A 22,149-nucleotide genomic window follows, 5' to 3' on the forward strand; every position below is an offset into this window, starting at 1 on the left:
TGTAGCATATATTTGGTTTGTTTTGCTAAAACTTTTCAGTGTAGTTTACCGACGGCCGTGTTTCTGGCCCCGGTTCTGGCCATGGTCTTGGCCATGGCTTTTGGGCTTCTTGAATTCAGTTAGCTAGACTTGATTGACACTATGTTGGAAGAACAAATAGATTATCCGTAGTTAGTTCCGCAGTGATGATTAGCTTCTGCTAGAAATCGCTACTCGTCGATGGATTCCCTAAATTGCTCTCCACAGTGTCGTCCTTGTGTCAGAGAGGCGGCTTATACACTTCAATAGCTGGCGTGAGCATGTCCACGCGCGTTGATATCGAAGTATCACTGAAAATAAAATAATTACATATATTATATTAGTTATATACATAAACTATGCAGAAGCTTAAATTCACTTCTTCAAACTGCTATTTAAATTCTGGAAATGTTTTACTTTCCTTTTACACTCTTTACACCTTTTTTTCACCTGGCAAATGCAGCTAGGAAACGGAACTGCAGTTCAGATTCAAAGCATTTCCACTTGGCTTACAAATTTCTTGCTCTCATGTAGTCGAAGCCAATCTGAAGCAATTCATGAAAATAAAAGTCGCTCAATTGTTCTCGGAAATCGCATTGCGTTCGAGAGATTTTACCACAGAGCTTCTGAGCGGATATGATTGAATTATGCTAAAAAAAACTTTTATGGAAACAAAATTTCAATAACTTTGTTTTCAATCACAAAGTTCGGCGCGTGTGTAAAGTTGTGAAACACATCAAAGACGGCGACTGTTTAATACGATGCGCATTGAAAGTGCATAAAAAGTAACGGAAAACCGTTGAATAAACTTTATTGAAAAATAAATGGACATCAAAGTGATAGACTGGCAGATACTCTGTACTTAGAGTTGAGAGATGTAGTCAAATGTTTTTCTATAAAGGTATGTAGCAGAACTAGTTTAAAGCGGGCTTGGATTGGAAGATATAACATTGAGATGACGTCTATAGATTACTCCATAATTTATTGTATATTTATTCTTTAACTAAATATAACAAATAATCTATCGGCATCTATATCTACTATGTTGTGCATCTAAATACCATGAGGACATTGGCTATTGATGCAAACAAATTGTAATTTGTAATACATATTTACGTTATATATGAGTAGTATAGCCATAATACCCTGCTCTATTCGCTTTCAATAGGTACAAAGTGAAAAGGAAGTGAGGGGAAAGAAACGAGAAAAGGTCAGCTTGAATAAGCTTTGACAAGCTGACTGACTTGGCGCTTGCCAGATATTCAGCTCAAATTCAGTGAGGTATAAATCGATACTTATCGATTTCATAGATGTAAAGTAATCCGAAAAATATTCACATTCCGCGCTTAACAAGTCTGGCTTTTGTATTAGCATGGGATCTGGCAGACAGACTCGCTATTGATGCTGATCACTTGTATATGAATATCTATTATGATTGATACATCATATATTATGATTGATATCATATATATATTGTATACATACAAACTATATCAAGGTATATCCATCATAATACCCCTCATTATTCACTTTCAATGGGTACATTGTGAAAAGGGAATGAAGAAAGATGGCGCAAGGAATGTGCTCCAGGCATAAAAAGAAGTCAGCATGAATAAACTTTGACTGGCTGCAAGTCGCAGATATTCAGTGCAAATCCAGTGAAGAAGACGGAAAATACTGTGAATGAAAGATGAATGAGCCGAAGGAAGGCCAGGACACAACGGGTCTGGGCATGTGCAATGCGAAAACATTTCGAACAGCTGCTGCCACATCCTGTTTTTATCAACGTCGCTGCAGTGCGTTATGTATGTGTATGGTATGGCCAGGACACACAGTGAAATGGCAACAGCAGCAGCTCATGACGAGCTTCACTTTGTTTCATTCATTTCATTTCATTTCAGTTCAATTGTTATATTTATTTATTATATTTCTTTGCGCTCTTTGGTTCCATTGTTGTTCGGCAAGTCGCTGCTGGCAGCACCCACAATGGGGTCCTTTGTTAGCTTGGATTTGGTTTCGCTTTTGTAAATGAAATGGAATTAAATGAAATGTACAATTTATTGTATTTAGGGGATTTCGAAGCGGCGAGCGGGCGGCTAGCGGAGAACAAAACCAAAATCGCATTTCCGCTTCCTATTCCAGTACATGTAATATATACGCTGTGTATATGGATGTGTGTGTGTGTGTGTGTGTGTGTGTGTGTGTGTGTGTGTGTGTGTGTTTGTGTGTGTGTGTTTGTGTGTGTGTGTGTGTGTGTGTGTGTGTGTGTGTGTGTGTGTGTGTGTGTGTCTACATGCATAAGCAGTTGTAGCGCACAAGCGGCTTCCTTTATTGGCATTTTATTTTAGTTTTATTTATATTTATTTCTTCGCCATCCCAGCTCGATTCTCTGCATTAGCAGCGCATATTGAATTAAATAGATATCTCGTTTTATTTTGCGGAAGTTATTATGCTATGCGCCCATAAAACAGATATCAGGCACAAAACAAAGCAGGACTTAGCCAAATGCAGACCCCCTAAAGGAACTCGATGCGCATAATGCCACGGACTGTGCACATCTATAGCTTATGGCCAATGAGGTGAACATTTATATAACTTGCTGTTGATTCCGTTCTTTGTAAGCTGATTGATTCCATTTAAGTAAGCTTCAGGGATAACAAAACACTGGCATTTTTAATTAGCAGTAACTAATGGGGCTTTAGACGGTTTTGCCCGACTATGAGCTACCCTGAACTCTAGACTGAGTCATTGTTAGAAACGTACTAATGTATACTTATGCCTACATACACAAGAGTAGACGCAAACCCACACAGTTGCTACACTCACAGGCAAATTCTCTTAGGCCTCTTGCGTGAGTTTCAAGTGGCAAGTTTATCGCCCGAGCTTAATGCTATAACTCTAACTTAGCAAAAATATAACTCTTAACTTGAAATATTGAAATGTTTTAAAAAAATTGAGTAAGCATTATATGCGTATACTTAATCTGCGGAGCTATATACCAAATTCGGTTGACCTAGCTTTTGATATGTATGAAATATTCCAAAACTATTTCAGTTTATTTTGTTGTTTGAAAACTTAAAGACTGACAGACAACTACTACATGCATTAACTAAGCCATTATACCCAACAATTTAATTACAACTCGATTCAACATATCTGTTATTCATCTTTATACTATAAATAGTTGAAGAAGGAAAAGAAATACTTTCCAAAATTCATTTACACATTTTAACGTATTTTTCACTTATTTAATAATAATTTAGTTGTTTGTTTAGAGTTTTAATCATTTTTTCACCTTGCATAATTGAGTTAACAACTTCTGTGTTCTATTATAACGGAATTAGGTAAAGTTTCGAGTTTTGTTTAGTAATTTCAACGTAACAAACGATGGAGGTGGACCGAACACGATGCTGGAACGAACAGCAGGAATGCCTCGATGAAACGCGCGCGCTCCAGCTGGACGGCTGCAAAAGGCGTGCGTCACCTGACAGCCCATAGATAGCGGCTGCAGGTGCTGAATTAAATGTTCAAGTGTTGCACTTAAGTGCAATCAAGTTCAAAGTGGCACTAAGCACAAACAGCTATTGTAAGCTCAACAACTGTTGCCGACCAATCGAAACAATGCAAAAAAATCATGAAAATCTGAAAAGCGAACTCAGGGCAAATCGAGGCTGCTAATCGCGTGTAAATGAAGCCAAACACAAATTCCATTTACTTTGACTGCGCAAACTGAACACGCATCAAATGCTAAAAATTTATTATGAAGTTATTTGACTTCATTGATTGCATCAAACTGCAGCTATTATTGAAAATCAAGTATAAACGTTGACTGTCATGCGCAATCGACTGCATAATAAGAAGAAAATAGATCAACTTATTCCAGAGTCGATGATTTGCCAAGACTTCATTTTGAGGTCTATCTATCTGTCTATCTAAAGAGAAGATTCATTTTGAGATACGTATTCTATATTTATGTTTCATATATATAGTAAGAAGCGTATCAATTTATCGAGAATGTTTAGTTTAATCGGCTTCCTTCATTTTGAGGCATATCTATCAATCCATCTAAAGAGTTGATCAATAGTGATTCTACTAGAAACAGTTGATCTATAAAATGTGTAAAAAGCGCGATGTATATGATTTCCAATTTTCCGATAAATTTATCGAGAAGGTCAACCTTAATCGACTTCCTTCATTTATTTAATATATCTAAAGAGTTGATTAATAGTAATTCACCTAGAGATAGTTGATATTACAAAATGCGCAATGTATATGAATTCCGATTTTCCGAGTAATTTATCGAAAATGTCGACCCTAATCGATTTTCTTAACTGTGAAGTACTTGAGGCAGAACTGTGGGATTTACCTAGGGTCCAAGAGGTTTAACTCTATAAGATGAACATTTTTAAATAAGTAACGAGTAACGAGTACAATTCAAAGTGCGAATGCTCTAGCATTAACAATTCAGTTTAAGCATGAGGAGAGAGCATTCAGCAATTTACAACTACATCCAACGTCAAGCCATCGAGTATAGGGGCAAGAGTAAATGCTCCATGGCAACAGATAGAATAAGTTAGATAGCAATTTTAAATAGAAGGCAAGATATTGTATCTGAATAGAGTAGAGAATAGTATAGAATAGTTTATTATCTAAGATATATACTAATTGCACAGATGAGGGCTTACATAGATAGATTCATATAAAACTCTATGCAGAAACGAATATACTCTCTTCACACTAAATAAGCATGTACATAAATATAGTCTGAACAGTAAGTGACTTATCATTAAGTACTGTGAACACATTTGTTAAGCCTAGTTGCATCTAGCGAAGATTACATCAAAGAGCAATAAATACCAAACGGTAATTAAATATAATGAATGCTTTGTACAGTAAAAGATAATAGTGCTTAAGCTCAGGTAAATAAATAATTTACTGATATGCACACAGCTTTTGATATGAGATGCAGGTGGTCGAGTTAAAAGCTCGTATTATGCGCCGCTTTCTATTAAGTGTTGGCTGGTTTTTGTTACCGATGCTTTGCTGTGGAAAAAGCCGTGTTCCGGGCTCACCGCAAGCTGCAACACCCTTTAGATCCACGTGTGCTTAACTACGTAGCTACACATGTCTGTGGGCTTAGCTCTTTGGGCAGGCCATGAAAAGCGTTTGTGGTAATTTTGTTGGTGCTGCAGTAGCAGCCTCGACTGTTTTCAACTTTAGGGACTTTTGGTTAAATGAAAATTTAATGTGTTAGTTCCGGCCCAACGGTTGGCCACCTGCCTACAGTCGGCCCGTTTTTCGAGCCGAAAGTCAGCATCAACGCGCCTGTAATTTAATTTAAAGGAAACACTTCGCGTGCCGCAGTGTCTGTGTCGCATTTTCAAATTAAATACATAGAACAGCAGCTGACCCAGCCAAACACCTGCTCGACCTAATGCTGCATAGCGCGTGTTACGACATTTCGCCCATGGCCAAAAGCTACTCTCTGTGATTGCCATTTGTAATCAGCTCGCTGACAAGCCGAGTTCATAAACTTGCTAATATTTCGCTGCGCAGCCATTTGCATGTTTATAAAGCAGCAATTAACATAGTATACAAAATCATTTGATAGGCTTCGCTGAATGTTCAAAACTCAGTTGCGAACTCTTCCAACGGACAACGTGCATAAATTGCCTAATCATATGGCAAAGTTTTCAACTAACTTGCCGGCAGAGTAAACTTCTGCGGAAGTATATCGAAATATTAATGTCTCGCTCAAGCTATGAACTTGAACAGCTAGATGCGATTCGATTTAGTTTACTTGATCTGTTGAGCATTCCTTAAAACTTAGTGAATGTTCAAATCGAAACGAATTTCATTTTGAAATGTTCTGCTCGCGCCGATTCTCGATTAACCAAATTTTAATTAAATGCAAATATTTTGACGCCGCAATATATATTGGAAATATATTGGATGCCTTAAATAATGCTTGACAATATTTTGCTTGTATCAAATACGTATGGTTGTTGGTGGCACGCCCATGGGGCATGAGCACATCACGTGCTGTTGTTGGCCATATGGCAGCACTTTAAATGCAAATGAAAGTTGTCCTCTTCCGATGGCGGTGCGTCGAGGTCGCTTACATTTCACGAAGTGTTTTCTGTTGCCGTTAGGTTAGGTGTGTAGACTGACGACGTGTGTGTGGGTGTGCGGGTGTATGCCTGGTCTGTATTTGCATAAAGCTCTCAACTAGCGTACATATTCGGTTAGGCTTTTTGGCCGCACAATGTCTCATGAGCCTTTGTGTGTCAAGGCAGCTGCAGCAGATACTTGTTGAACACAACCTTGCAACTTGAGAAATGTGGCATACACACATACACACAGATGTGTGAGATGCCTTGAAAATTGCAAAGGTCGCCCTGCGCTGACATCTCGCACCCAAACGCTCAAATCAATGCCGCAAAAAAGCGTATAAACAAACTTTAATTTTTAAACATTTTTTGGTCGAGACGATGAATGGGGCGGCAACTTTTTTAGTTTGCTGTGGTGTTTGCTGGGCGTGGGCGTTGCCAATCCAATTGCCAACTTACATTCAACTCAAACAAGCTGCCCATTTCAGCCAAGTTAACGCTCGATACTGTGTAACTGCCACAGACAACTCATCAACGCTCTCTTTTTCTTGACTGTTTGCCGTCTCTTTCAATGAATGAAATGTCTTTTTCGTTTTCGTTTTCGTTTTCTTTTTCTTTTTCATTTGCTTTTCCTTTTTCCCCCTTTCGTTTTTCTTTTCGTTTTGTTTCGTTTGGCAAATGTAGTGAAAAGTTGTGGGATCTTTGTTTTGGGTAGTCATGCGGGGCACAACAAATCGAAGACTTGGCCATTAATCAAAGCTGAGGCACGCTACGTGATTGCTGGTCCCAGTGCAGCGGGCCTCATAAATAACTCGATCTGCGCAACATATTCGCATTCACAAAATAAAGATTTCTATGTGTATACAATGTGTATTAGGGGCGAAAGTGTTGCTCAGCCGGAAATCGGGAAAGCCTTCAACACTCAGACATTTAGTTTCCGTTCATTAATTTCCGCTTACAACTCAATCATCACGTTTTTCATTTTTTTTTTGCTTTTGGCGACAATTTTTACGCATATTTCACGTTTTTTTTTAAATAATATTTTCCAGCTGCTGTGCGGAAATTCTGGTTGAAGTCAGCTCATGACCAATTCCATTTCCACTTGCTGACCGTGTTTGCGGTTCATGGCAAATTTCATTTGGGCTTGGCGTTTGTTAAAGGCTCGCACCGGTCGCATGATTTATTTGCCACTGCATTGATTTCGGTCTCAATTTCGGTTTTCGGTTTTCGGCTAACGCATTTCTCATCTCTCATTTTGGATTCGGGATTTCGGATTGCGGATTTCGGCATTCGATGCGTGTGTAATGAATTCACAGCTTGCCACTTCGCTAACGCCGCTGTGTAGGTGTGAGTGTGTGTGTGTGCGTCCTGCTTAATTGTTAAATCGAATTGGCAGCGAACTACGTTGCGTATACGTAATGCGATTATAAATGTGTTGATTACAATCAGATTAACATTTTAATTGGATTCGCATTGTTGTGCAATAATTAATGCTATGTTCGGCACACAGAAATTGCGCATCGAAAGCGCATAGATTACAAATTAAGGCACAAGCCCAGAACTTGGCCCCAAGGCACCTCACATAAAATAACAAGACCATCAGCTATGTCCATACAACATTTACATGGGCAAAACATTGCCACTCTATCTTAGCTGCAAGAGTTGAGTACAGGTTGTGTGAGTTCGCTAATATTTTTATAAATTTTGTTACCAAAAATTCACAAAAATTAACAATAATTTAAAAATTAATTTTACTGTAACAGCCAAATATTATTGTTCTGAATCTTTTAAAACTCCATCAAAACTTAAAAATATTTTCCCAAAATTTATCTTTAATAAATCGACAAAAAGTTAATATTAAATCCTAATTAAAATGATCATGAATTTCTTTAAAAATGATTACATTTTTAGTCTAATTAAAGTAAATTAAAATAAATTTTTAAACAGTTTTTCAACTTGATTAAAAAATAATTCAAATAATAACATTTGTACTTAATTAAATGTAATTATATCAATTAAATCAGTTTAATTAACTTAATTACATTTAATTAACGTAGCTAGAGTTAAATTTCATTAAAATTAATAAAATTTTCACCAAATAAAATTTAATTAATTTATTCAAAGTTAACTTTAAAAAATTTTACCAAATTAAATTAATTTTTATAATAATAATAAAATAACATTGCAACCTAATTAAATTTGTTTAACCGAATTAAAATTCAATTTCATTCGCAAAATATAAAATAATACAATTTAACAGCAACAGATGACTATAAAAATCACCGAAAAATATGGGGAAAAATGACAAATTCAGGTGGATTTACTTTGAAAGTGCACATTTTCTTCAGCTGCGAAAGGTGGACAGAAGAAAGGACCGACATGACAGAAGTCAAATTAGCAGATGTAGAGGAGCAAATGTGAGAAAGCAAAGATGCTGGGAATAGAGTCTGTGACTTATTTCAAATACGAATGATAGTGCTCAGCTAGATCACACAGAAGTGTTCCACCCTGAAGATTAATGCGGGATAACACCTGGTGGCTAGGTTGCAGGTAGCCCAAAGAGGAGGTTTATTTAGTCTGTGAGCAGTAATGCAGTTCGTAACACCGACAATTTCGACCTCAGCTGCATAAATATATGCTCATAGCATTTCAGTAAAGTCCAACAGAAATATATATTAAATTCCAGTGGCTCGGAGCTAATTAAAAAATATTTGTTTTTCAGTGAATTATTTATTATATTTACGGTTATATTCTTTGTTTCTTTATTTATTTATTTTTTGTTGTTTGCTGTTTAAATTTGGTCCCCTGGGCGTATTTTTGTTGATGCTCGATGCAATATTTGGTCGCTTGTGTTTGCGTTTTAGTGCGTACGGAGATTTCGCCAGGCGGCAAATAAATAACAAGTCTTTCGCAAAATCGTTTGCACTTCACGACCCGAAAGGGGCGAAAGTCAAACTTCTGTTGGCCACATTTGCCCAAACTGACTTTTCTCTGTGCCAGTCCAAAAGGGGTGCGAACCAAATTTTACGAGCTGCTGCACTGAAGTTTGGAAAAGAGAAAGTAAAAAAAGAAAAATACTGAAACCATTTTCGCAGTGAGGTTTTGCGCAGTTCAAACACTCCGACTATTTTTTTCTCTGCTGCACGTAAATGTTGCACGTATTGGTGTGACACGTTAAGCCAAGAGTTGCTCAGGCAGCAGGCATTTTTTGACGATACAGCTGCCGTAACAAATGCCAACATATATACGAGTGTCAGGCCGTCAGCCAAGTCTGTTTGGCTATTCGTTTTGTTGCATGCGTAAATTGCGTGCAATCTACGCCTGCAGCCGAGAGCAAAGCGCACGGCGACCTCAGCGTTACTAATTGCGCATTTTTATCTCAATTATTGCAGTTTACTGCTGGTGACTCTGTCCTCCTTTCCACTTAGTAATAATGAATGTGGTTCTCTGTGTATGTGTGTGCTAAGCTCGTTGGGACGCTTTGAAGGATAAAATTCCGCAAATGCTTTTCAGTTTTAATCTGTTTTAATGCAGCATTTGATTTAGAGACTGTTCTATAAATTCTAAAATAAAAAGAAAATTCTGTTATGCAACTAATTGTGTGCACAAAAATAATAAAAGCGTTTGTTGTTTTTTTTTTTTTTTTTAATTTATAAAACGCTTTCAAGGCTCAACTGATTTGCGTCGATTTTATGAATATAATTTGCAAATTTCTGACTATCATCTAAAGTTTTAGTTTCTTTCGGGCATTCCTATTACAACTTGCGCAATTTTATGTTTACTTAAAGTTCGAAGCACTAGAAAGATAAGACTCAATAACCACATCTTCAGAAGACAAACATAACTGGCAAACAAATTGCAAACATTTTTGGAATGCTTTTCGGCAATTTTCAGCCATTATCGTTAATCCCCAGTGCCTCGGCGTGGGCCTGTATGTGTGTGTGTGGGTGCTAGCATTGTCTGGCAATTTGAAAATGTATGCAAACAGTGCTGCAAGCTTCACTATGATAAACTCTGCCAAAAAGCAAAGCTTTGCCAATTACTAGAAAAGTCAACACAGCGCGTCAGCAGATTTTGTGCGCCAAAAAGTACGCACGGCTGTGGCACGCAGACAGCAAGAGAAACACCCCAACCCACACACACATGCACGTGCACATGTTGTCAATGAACTGAAGTGAGTTACTTGTAATTACCACAAAATTCAATATATATATACCCCAAGTGCTGGCAGCCAACCAGTGACAGCAGCAGCAGCCGCAACAATCCACCCAGTTAGCAGTCAGAGGCAGCTACTGCGGCTACTGCGGCTGCTGCTGCTGCTGCTGCTGCTGTAGACAAATATCATTTGGTACACTTGCCTCCTTTGCCTAACGACCGACAGCTGCCTGCGTCATGTGCCAAAGTCTTGCGAGAATGCAAAGACCGCAGCAGAGCTCACGCACAGCTGCCGCAGCCAAGCCACTGGCACAACCCACAGTGCCACAACCGCCCATCTCATCGAAATGGCAGCTGTAAAAAATCACAGCATCAGCATAAAAGTGCTTAAAAGCAGCCGCCGTGTCTTCTACTCGTGTTCATTGGGCTCTTATTACGATTTTTTTTTCCTCTTCACTTTTTACGCTTCATTTTTTTGGGCCGTAATGTACATAGATCTGACATCTAAACAGACGCCTCCATTTTCGTTGAAAGTTTTAATACTCGTTCGTGAAAGCATAAACGAGTATATTAGTACATATTCTCTACAAATTGATCTGCAAATTATGTATTCGGATATAGCAAATCGTAAAGGATCCATGATAAATTGAGACATTTCTGAACTCTGAACGAGTATTATCCACTCAGTTAGGCCCTAGTGCGACGCTTTTGCTTGTGTTCTTAGGACATTTAAGAACGATTTCTATCGGCTTTAAGTTTTCAGGCAAAGAGCATTGAATACATTTCTTAAGAATTTCCTTTCACTTGCTCATAATTTGGTAATTTTAATCCAATTATTGGCAAAAGAAAGAAAGAAATAATTAACCGCGCTGATTTTCACAAAACTGATACCGTTTATAGACCCCCAGATCCCTTCCACTTGGCTCGGTTTGGTTTTCCTTCTAATCTGATTCGCAGCGCTGCGGAGGCTCTGCGTTCTGCGTCAATGGCTCATGGACAGCAAAAGTTGCTGCTAACGCGGTAACCTAATTCAATTTTGGCCTTTAATCCAATCAGCAAATTTAAGAATATTTCTAATTGGACGAGGCAGGCAAAAGGCGAGCCAACGTTATGTGCTGATAATATAAGCATTTGCATTTTAATTGCCATTTACTAATTAAAAAGTTTTCAACTTTCCCAACAACAAGACAAGACACAATGAACATTTAATTGCCACCCAAAAATGTGGTAACAACTTAGGACCCTCATCAGATTCGACGAACTGTGAATATAATTAAAATATCTGACGAAAATAATATGTTTTAAAGGTCAATTGCGACAAGTGAAATCTATATCAAGATGCTGTTCTTATAGATTTGGGTAGACTGCAATAGAATTCTGTAAACTAATGAATGTAAGATGATCGCTGACTCAAATTACAGATAGTCTTAAAGGAAATCCTGATTTAATCTAGAAATTACAAAAAATTATACGTGGAATAATAATTAATAATAAGGATAATAATAATAGAAATAATAATTGAAGAAATAATCATAATAATAGTCATGGTAATAATAATAATAATAAGTCGACTAACTTGTATTACTTTTATTTATTAGATAAATATTTATAAAATATTTATTTATATATTAGAAAAGTCTATCTAAACTAAGCCATACCATTCGAGTGCTAAGATCATTTAGATTGACTTTAAGTTTTAAATTACAATTTACAAAAAGAAATAGGTAAACCAAGTGAATAATGCTGAGCAATGGGGTGTGCGTGACCTAATAAAAGCAGCGCGACAATATAAATCGACAATATTGCGCACAAATGTGTTTAAAATTACGCATTGCTCATACGCAGCGTATGGCAATATTTCCGCTTCATGGCATTTCGTATGCATGCAGACAGAGAACGGGTACAGCATTGAAGCTGGCCCGAGACCATTAAGTATTCAGCTCATAGACACAAAGCGCAGAAATTCGCTGGCTAATGGAGAATGGCAGCAGCAGTGGCAGCGGCAGCAACAGTAAAGGACACCACTACGAATCCAGCTTGGGTTGGCAAGTAAATGGTTCGCCGTTGCCCACGCTGGCCAAATGCAACGCTATTGATTTTTCATTTTCGGTTTCATTGCCTGCCAAGAGGCGCAACAACAATGTGGGCCAACTAAATGCCAAACGAGAATTAGCCCAGGCACGCATTGGGCATTTCTTTTTTTGTTTTTTTTTTTTTTTAATATTATTTTTATTATTATTCGCTTTAATGCCTATTTTGGTCGATTGCTGTGGAGTGGCCAACGCACTGGCATTTTGAGCTGGCCATGGCCATGCCATGCTAACGTGAACGATGAGCCAATACACAAGCAAAAGCACACTCACACACACAATTAGACTGTGTGTCTTTGGGCTAGTCATAATATTCGTATTCAAAGGACAACGGTGACTCTCCTGAAAACATAAAATTTCAAGTCAAGTAATAAAAACGGCTGCCACTTTGATTGTGTGTGTGTGTGTGTCGCGACTTTTGGCGAGTGGGTTGCCAAACAAAAGCAACAACAACAACAACAACAGCGATAGCCAAAAGTAAAAGCAAAAGCAAAGCCAAGCAAAACAAAATTAGTTTCATAAGTTTTTTATGAGTTCATCGCTTTTTTGTGTGCCATATACATATATATATATATATATGTAGAGTGTATATATATGTGGGCGTGTGTGTGTATAAGTTCGTTTGTGGTGTGTCCTTAGACACCCACATTCGCCCTGACTGACTAACCAGCTCTTGTGCCAAGGGTCGAACGAGGAGGCAGTCGCGTGGGCGACGCCTTTCCCTAAGCACCCCAGCTGCTGTGCTGGCACTTCCGCTCTCTCTCATACACACACCCATACACACATACTTACATATATATTAAGTTGCGTACTATGGGCCACGCAAATAACTCACAAATGAAATATATACATAGAGCAGGAAGCCAAGTAATATACATATGTATATTGTGAGTAAATTTCTTTTGTTGCCTGGCTAGACGTTTAGTCCTGCACCTTGTGTGTGTGTGTGTGTATGTGCGTGTGTGTTTATATTTGTTTGTGTAAAGAGCGCGATTCGGTGAGCGAGCGAACAGCAACGTTGGCGACAATTTGTTAAATTGTTATTGTTATTTCTATGTTAAATGCTCCACTGCCCACACAATGAACAGCGCCCGAGCACCTACAAGCTCCGCTCAGGCCACCCCCTCCCCCCAACCAGCTCACATTGGAAAGTTTCGTTACTCTGGCTGCTCGACGCTGACTGCACGTAGCGTCAATCTGCATAAATTATGTGAAATTTACAAGGACAACAAAAGGGACAAGCAACAGCAGCAGCAGCACCACCACCCACAATAGTCACAGATGGCAGCCAGAAAAACTTATTACAAAAAGCAAATATTGTACAAGAATTTCATTTTAATGTTCAGCGCTTTTATTCGAACTGTCAGCTGAATCAAAAACTAGGAAACAGAAGCAGAGAGCACAAAAGACTGAGCAAAAGATCAAAAATATAGAAAAACTTTGCAAATTTTAGGCGAAGAAAGCTCAACAGCTGAACGAAGTGAGCTTGAATGTAGAAAAGCTAAAAGATTGACTTAGCAACTTAATTTAATATTTGACAATTGGAGAAGTAAAGATATAGCAGAGAGAGTGCAAGAAGCAAAAGAACATGATTCGCAATAAAATATAAAACAATTATTGAGTTTAGTAGGCTTAAAGATTGCAGAAAAGCAGAGAAATTTCCAGTCTAAGAAGCTCAAGTCCAAGAACTGCATGGTTTACTAATGCAGGATAATATATGGAAACTATATTCAGCTGAAGTAAAACATAAATTAGAGGAACAAAAAAAAACGCTCATAAATCTGTCAGCCAACAAGGCGCGGCCACACATCTGAAATATTCACAGGTGTTGCCACCATAACGCACTCAGTTGTGCCGCCTCGCAAGGACAACAACGGGACATCAGCCACGGCAATAGCTCGAGTGTCCTAACAATGTGTGCAGAGCGAGCCAAACCAAATCGTGTGAGACTTGACGATTTAGCAGGTCCTAAGTAGCCCGACTCTAGGCCAATAGCTAAGTGAGCTGGCCATATTGGACGTCGTGGCTTTTGTTGGCAATTGATTTTCTCACACCTACACAATGAGAGCTGAGAGGTGAGATGTGGGAGGTGAGGGCGTGGGCCAGGGCGAGGGCGAGGGCGAGAAGCCGCGCGGGTCGACAAGTTGATTTTCTATGTTTGAGCACATTTCTTTTGCTTTCAGTTGATTTGGTTTTGCTTTTTGGCAAAGGCATGTCAAGTACATAATAATATCATCACAGCGGCAAAGTTTCGCTTTGATATTGTATTTAGTTCGCATTCGTCAGCCTGCTGCCAGCCGAGCAGGTGTCAATTATGTAAGCTGAAAGTGAACACAACTGAAGCTTTGACACATGAAAGCAACAAATTAATCCATGCCAATTTGTTGCATGAAATTGGGCACGCCAAAGGTTAAAGCTTGCCTTTGCCTTTCTGCGGCGGTTGTCACTATCAAGTTTTCTTTACCCAGCTAGTAGCTTAATTGCACGGCTCGAGATGAATTCAGCTAATCAGCTGAAAGCAGTGCTTTGTGTACTAAACAAAAAGCTTTAAAGCGCATTAAAGCTCTTGGCTGGATGGGCATAAGTTTATGTGCGCTTAAAGCTTTGAATTTCAATCAAATACAAATATAAGCACATTAATGCACTATTTTTGGCATTAAAAAATTAAACCTTAGCCTGAATATATTATATAAAGATATATAGATATACATTATATATTAAAATTGAATCAAGTTCTGCTTTTACTTTAAAACTACCTCAACCATAGCTAAATGATAAAAGTCTAAGTTTTATTAAGTCATTAGTTGAGTATGTATAAATATTTATAAATATTGATTTTGGTAGGCAAAGCAAATCGATCGATGGCTCAGCGTTTTATTAATGCTCAATTCATAATGAATGTGAACGGAGGCAATGGTTTCGAGCGTTTAATTATTGACACTTGTTTGGAAATAAATTTTTAAAAGTTGTCGACGAACTGAAAGTGTGGCATCATTTTCATTTCATCTGTTTGTCGCTGTGGCATTGCCCTTTACGTTATTGTCTCGAATTTCGTGCTCGTGGAGCTAATAAATTATGAACTTTACGGCTGAGGCAGAGCATGAACTGGCCAAAAGCTACTTAGCGACTTAGCAATTGAATGGGATGGGCAGGGAGCTGGCGGGATTAACGTCCATCCGAGTGCCGACAAATGCGAATTGTGAATTCATGTGGCTTTGACACGTGACACGTGCCACGGTGATGGATACGATTGATTCTGGATGACCGTGGGGCTGGCATCGAATGGAAATAAACCCAACAGCTTTCCTACAGATTAGATGGGTGAGTGTGGGGAGTCGAAAGTGTAGAGAGCAAATACTGTGAGCATGCCGGCTGCTGCCTAATTGACGAATAATCCACATTATGCTGTTCCTCAACGGTCGAGGGCCATATGCGAGTGACTCGTCGCATGGGTTGCATTTTATTATTGACTTTAATTAATTGTCCGCATGATGAGATTATAAGTTGAGAGTAATCACTCTTGTATAGCCAGCACAGCCACACAGTGCTTCATTTGATTACGCTCAATTTGTGTTAACTGTTTTTCATTTTTATTAATTCTTATGCACGCGCACTGTCCTCGACTGTCTGCAACTGAATGGCGCTTCAATTAATATTCAATGGCAGGAGACGACATAATTGATGTGCGGTTGCCGCATTCATGCATTCAGGCATCCATCAAATGGGAAATAAAGTGCATGAGAGACACCAATAAGGTCTCTCCAAAGTAGCCCATCTTGTGGCAAACGATTTTGATAAAATCAATTTACGATAATTGGAATATCTGAGTAGACCTTTGTGGTTATCTAACGAGTATGAGCCACCTCACTTCCTACATCCCACCCTCCCCAACCCTCTCTTTTTGTGTATCTTTGTCTCTTTCTAACTCTCCCTTTCTCCCTTTCTGTGTCTCTCTGTCTCCCTTTCAAGAGCTCGCTCTATCTATCTGTCTCCCTCTCTCTTTCTCTCTCTCTCTCTCTCTCTCTCCCTTCACATGATAGTCAAGTGCACTTGATTGAGCATTTCGCATACATTTGTCATTCCAATGCAAATAAGTCATATTTATAATTATGTACGCGCTCAACATTGCGTATGTGTAATATTATTAAGTATACGTGCCCGCAGTGATATTATTTATTGATGGACCATGCATTTTCCAAATAATTATGCCATAATGAATGTGTGTAAATATTAATTAATTTGTGCGCATCATTTAAATGCGAACTGTAAATATAATTAATATGCTATCAAAGGCAAGAGGCAAGAGACATGAGAGGCAGCTACATATGCTGCTCAGCGCTAAGAATTCTGCAGTATGGCAAATGGCATTTAAATGAAATCGCAACGCAACAATAATACCTAATAATGCCCATGAATGCCAAATACGCATAATTTAATTGCATTCGATGTAGTAATAAAAATAAATGAAAACGCGTGGTTAAAACACAAATGAAAACGCGCTACGTGATGGGCTTGAATTTTGTATACGAGTCATGAATTGCTTAGCTTTAATGGGCAATTTGTAGTCGTAATCCAAATGAACACAGCTCGTATACACACACACATTTAAGACAATAAAATTATTTTACACATTGAGTGCGGCAGCCGGCAGCCGATAAAGCGAAAAGCCAAATGTTGAATGCAACTGGGTCGAAATATTAGAGGCAAATGCCACGATTTAATGGCCAATAAATCGATTCGCTGCTTGTTGCTGCCCAAACGCCCACTGCAACGACTATGGGTCAACTCAACTTGGGGAGGAACTGAGACTGGAGCTGGAGCTGTAACTGGAGCTGTAGCTGTAGCTGGAGCTTATCGGCACGCATGCACGCCATGTATGTATGTGTAATTTCCTTTTGTAGTCGCTCGTCCATTGATTCTGGGCCCAAAATCAATTTACGATGACATTTTCTCAGAAGTATATTTGTGCTCGGCAACATTGCGGCCCAAAGTGAAAAGAACGACTGCAAATTAGACAAATTGTGCAAAGGCATTTGTCATAAGCCTAAAAGGTTTGCCAGCTGCCATTGTCCTGCCAGATACCACAAATGTTACCTGCAAAAACAGGAACACAAGACAATAAAACATTTTTCAGTTAAACTTAAAGTGCATTCTGTTCGCCTCAACTTCTATACAAAAGAATGTTCTATGAAATATTCATGTAGAACAGAAATGAGTGCCTGAGGGCATATTTCGAGATAAGGAGCAGCGCTTAAATGTTTGCTGCGAGCATCCGTTTGTTGTTTGCTTTGGCTAAGCTCTTGTGATATGCTATCCGATATTTATTTGCAATAGTTAAATATTAAACTAAGGCTGAGAAATGTTCATTGATTGCTTTGATATTTGATTGGGCTGGAATTCTGTCTGCTGTTTACTATATTGACCCAATACATTTTGTTTCGGTTCGGTATTTCGGTCAGGTAGACCTTTATATATATATATATATATATATATACATTTATATATACTTATATATATGTTTTTTATTTTCTACTCCTTGTGCGAGCCATCTATTCTGATTGTCCTTTAGAATTTGTCATTTCAGTCAACTTCAAAAGCAAGCGCCTCGGCAACTTTTGTGCAAAGGCAAAAATAAAACAAACTGGGAAAAAAATGAAATGGGGAAAAAAGTTAAATTAAATAAATTACAAAATGCTTTGCCAGCTTCAGCTTTGACAACAATGCGTTGCGCAAAAAGGTAAAGAGACCGAGCGAAGGATAAACACAAAGTTCAGGCTGCCAGCCAGACGAGGACGAGACGCGCCTGCAAATGTTTAACAAGGATTCCGTGGCAAATTAAAAGCCACCAACGTTGCCTCCATAAATCATGCGCCATGCCAAGAGCAAGGCCCAAGCATAACACAATCGCCTAGACAAAGGAAAACAAAGTGCGACGACGAGTCGCAATAACTTTTAAGAAATTATTATTTATTCATATACCCTCGCCAGGTGCACGCTGCCTCACTGTGCCAAGGCTGCAAGCGCTTCGAACTAAGAGTTCGACATCTAAAGTACTTAGAGAGCAGCCTAAAATCTTTGCCTTCTACTTCGGAATTGGTTTGGCGTCAAATGCGAAGCGTTTGAGGTTTCTCCAACTAGCTTCAGTTTCAGCTTTGTGCATATTGTTGCAAGTAAACTTTGACTAAATTTTGCATTGAGACCTGACTTCAACTTTTGAATTATTTAAGTAAGATTTATAAACGAAGTAGTAGAAATCTGATTTGTTAACCTCATTGCAACTTTAAAAGTTTTTGAAGCACATGAAAGCTTAAAGCTTATATATTAAGCTGCGAAATACTTGAAGCTCTATACCAGCTAGACTAGAATAAGCTTTATGTATACTTAAAAAATTATTTTTTATAAAAGAAACAACTGAAAGTACGGGGTATCTACTTGGCATCCAAGCATTTTAGCTGGATTCGTTTGTGAGCTGCCAACACAAATAAGAAAACTAGTGGCAGGAACACGGTACGATGACAATTTAAAGTGTTTTGTTGCTGTTGACTTGTTACCGTTGTTATTTTTGTAATTTTATAAATATATATATATATATATGTACGTATGTATATGTAGGCTGTTAGTTTCCGGCGCATTGCACTTGAAACGAGAGCGAGAGCGAGAAAATAGGATGTCCGAGCTGCCGCAGACAAACAATTTAAATTGTGAGGGAGGCCGAAACGGGGCCATGGAACTGCGTTGAAAGGTCCCGAATGTCCCATTTGGTGAGCCAGTGCGAAAAAGGGCAGCCAAATACAAACAACAACAACAACAACAATGTCAAATAAAAATATGTGCGACACGAACAACGTTCCGGAACACAAACGGAAATTGTGAAATATACAAATGTTTGGCTTCCATAGGTGAACTACATAAAGTAAGAATAAAAACAAAAAAACTCCACTTCACACAAAACAAGACAAGGCAAAAGACAATGGAACACGTACAACAAAAGCAGCTTATATAATTGTCAAGTTTTAATAAAAATGCATCTATATGTAGAGCTGCCATCTATATGTGGAGCTGCCACGGTCTGGACAAATGCTACATGCCACATTGGAATAGAAGTAAAAGGCGCAGCAAAACAAAATATTCGAGAAAACCGTAACATTTATCTAACAGGCTGCTTAAAAGTAAAGCATTTTATTTTAGCCGAGGCCTGTGTCAGGGGACGAACAAAAGTTGCCCGAAATTCAATTCAAAGTGTCGTTTTTTAGGGTCAATCTGTGGGAGAAGTTGCATCTTTGCCCGAGCCCCATTGTATCTCAATAATTATTTGTTGAAATTGGAAATTTGAATGTGGCAGAAGTAGACGTAGCAGACAGTTTCCGCAAGGTTTATACAATATATTTGTGATCTAGATCAACAGCCGAGTCTATCTAGTTCCATACTTCTGTCAGTGTGGCCAACCCTCTGCCCGTCCGTCGGGCCAATTGACTTTCCGTTTGTCTGTGCATCTGCATAAATTAATCGATGTTAGAATTGATCAAAGCCACAGTTGACATTTTTCTAATTAGATGCTTCTGCAGCAAATTCACGTTCACTTTGCTTATTTCATTGAAATATATCATCGATCGAGCTTAAGCGTATCTGATAAAAGAAGAGATCATTATGAAAGAGGTAGAAAACTTCATATTCAACTATCTCTGACCTGTGCTGCACTTAGGTGAGTGAGTGCTGAACTGATCGTCGGCTTTTATATGTCCTTTTATATGTCTGTTGCCATAGTTAACCACGTCGAGTGATTGGAGTTTAAACGATCGTTTTGACGTTGGGAATGGTCGCAAATTCCAATGCTCTTCCGCAGTTCACTTGAAGGCGTCCGGCGATGGACATCAATACCATGTTGATATATTGATCACATTGGTTTAGTTTGCTGTCAATGGCCAATGGAAAAAATGCTATCGAATTCTTCTGCGATGGCAGAGGCAGTTAACTAGATGATAGATCATTTTCAAGAATCGCAAACAGCTTGCAAAGTCGGTAATTTAATTTTATTATTTGCCGGACTGGCAATTACCAAGGGGCAGCCGCAATTGCTGTCTGAAATCATTGCAAAATATTGAAATAAAAAGTCGAATGCACTTGGCAAATGGCCAAAAGCAGCAAAACGAAAAAAAAAAGCGAAGAGCAAGAGACGACCACAAAAGGCAACTGCAAAAAAGGATTGTAATTAGGAAATTAAAACTGTGACAGCTGCATGATGGACTTGCCTGAAATAAATGAATGGATGTGGCATAGACGAATTGACAGGCGTGCGGCAGCTGAGGCAGAGGCTGGGGCAGATCAGCCTCAACCTTGGGACATGGGGCGCGGCTCAGCTATACGAGTATGCAGCCGCATTGTACTTGAGCTGCTGCTGCTGCTCGGCTTTTGCCGGCTGGCAGCCAAAGTGTGGCACTGACGGATACGGATGCCGATGCTAGCACTGCCAACACCACGAATGTGTTCTGGTCGAGGCCGAGCATCAAGCGGCAGCCTAGCAGAAGCAGCAGCAGCATCCAAGTCCGGCCAGCAGGTGGCTGGTGGTTGGTGGCTGATGGCTGATGGCTGATGGATGATGCTTGGGTCTCTTATTGAAATTCGTTGCATTATGCTGTGGGCTGGGCGCGCAGTGCAGGATGCTTGAATATGTCCTTGTGCGACGCTCACTGCACTTGATTGTCAACAAAATTGTTTTGCAGTAAAGCCTGCAGTTTCTTGTTGTTGTTAGTTGGTTTGTTTCTCGCTTGTAAATTTGCTTTCTTTTTCATTTTTTACTTTTGCTTGTTGCTGTTGTTGTTGGCTTGCGGCACTTCATTTTGAAGTGAGTGCAACTGCCGCACAGCTGGCAGGTAAAAGGACATGCGGCAGTAATTAAATTTGTGCATGCAGTATGAATCGAGCTCTTAAAGTTGCACAAGGTCCTCTGCAAAGTAACTAAAAATTCAATTTCATTTCTGTTTTTTCGTTTTTTTTTTTAAATTAGACTCGAGCAATGTCACATTGTTAGCTCACACACGCACACACTCACATTTATACACGAGAAAACACTTGAAGACGACCATAAAGATAAATGTTTTATGTACGTGAATTGTGTTGAATAAAAGCTCTGTTTGCCTGCTTTATATGCATACACAGTGAGAATGAGAGGCGCAAACAGTGGAACATACAAACACAAAGTGCCCGCACTCCCACGCTGCTGCTGCTTCTCTTTGGCATTCTCAAATTATGCGAGATGGCATTTGCTAGCATGCCCACATTACTCATACGCCCCCACGCACGCTGCCGCACGCGCCTCTCTGTTGCGCTTCATTTAAGCAAATTCACGTGCACATTTAAGCTTAATTGTTGTTTGAATTAAGCCAAATACAAATAGGTGCGCAAAACGTGCTTTTCACCCAAATATGATGCTGTTAATTTGCAGCTACGACTCAGATTTCTCATAGCATTTTCGCCCATTCACTATTTATGGCGAGCGAGCTCTCTCAGCTCACAAATGTGATTTGAAATTCTCATTAAGTGTGAGCTGAAGCGTTTTAGTTAGACGAAACTTTTTCTTTGCGCACAGCATGCATAATATGTGATAATATAACAGATCTGTATGACCATTAAAAATATGCTGCTTTGCCTTAGGTATCGTCTGTCACTGCCTTATAGGACATGAATTTATTATGGGTCTGCATATTTGTATATATTGTGGCGGAGGCGCTTAACGTACGTATTACCGTCTGGCCATAAATTCACTTTAATAACATACT

The 22,149-nt window shown here is 38.9% G+C and overlaps 1 protein-coding gene and 1 long non-coding RNA gene across 2 annotated transcripts in view; one reads left to right on the plus strand and one right to left on the minus strand.

Moving 5' to 3' along the window:
• LOC111597131 (protein tipE) overlaps window positions 1-22,149 on the minus strand; it is a 27,724-nt gene continuing 5,575 nt past the window's right edge. The window contains exon 2 of the mRNA XM_023311695.2: window positions 1-329. Coding sequence (XP_023167463.1) covers window positions 260-329 — 70 coding nt within the window. The 3' untranslated portion in view covers window positions 1-259. The remainder of the gene's footprint in view (window positions 330-22,149) is intronic.
• The window catches only part of LOC111597148, a 12,314-nt gene continuing 9,164 nt past the window's right edge, over window positions 19,000-22,149 (plus strand). Inside the window, exon 1 of the long non-coding RNA XR_002751290.2 lies at window positions 19,000-19,286. This is a non-coding gene — a long non-coding RNA (uncharacterized LOC111597148). The remainder of the gene's footprint in view (window positions 19,287-22,149) is intronic.

The sequence above is a fragment of the Drosophila hydei genome, unplaced genomic scaffold, assembly GCF_003285905.1.
Source record: "Drosophila hydei strain 15085-1641.00,03,60 unplaced genomic scaffold, DhydRS2 tig00008119-arrow-pilon, whole genome shotgun sequence".
NCBI classification, from domain to species: domain Eukaryota; kingdom Metazoa; phylum Arthropoda; class Insecta; order Diptera; family Drosophilidae; genus Drosophila; species Drosophila hydei.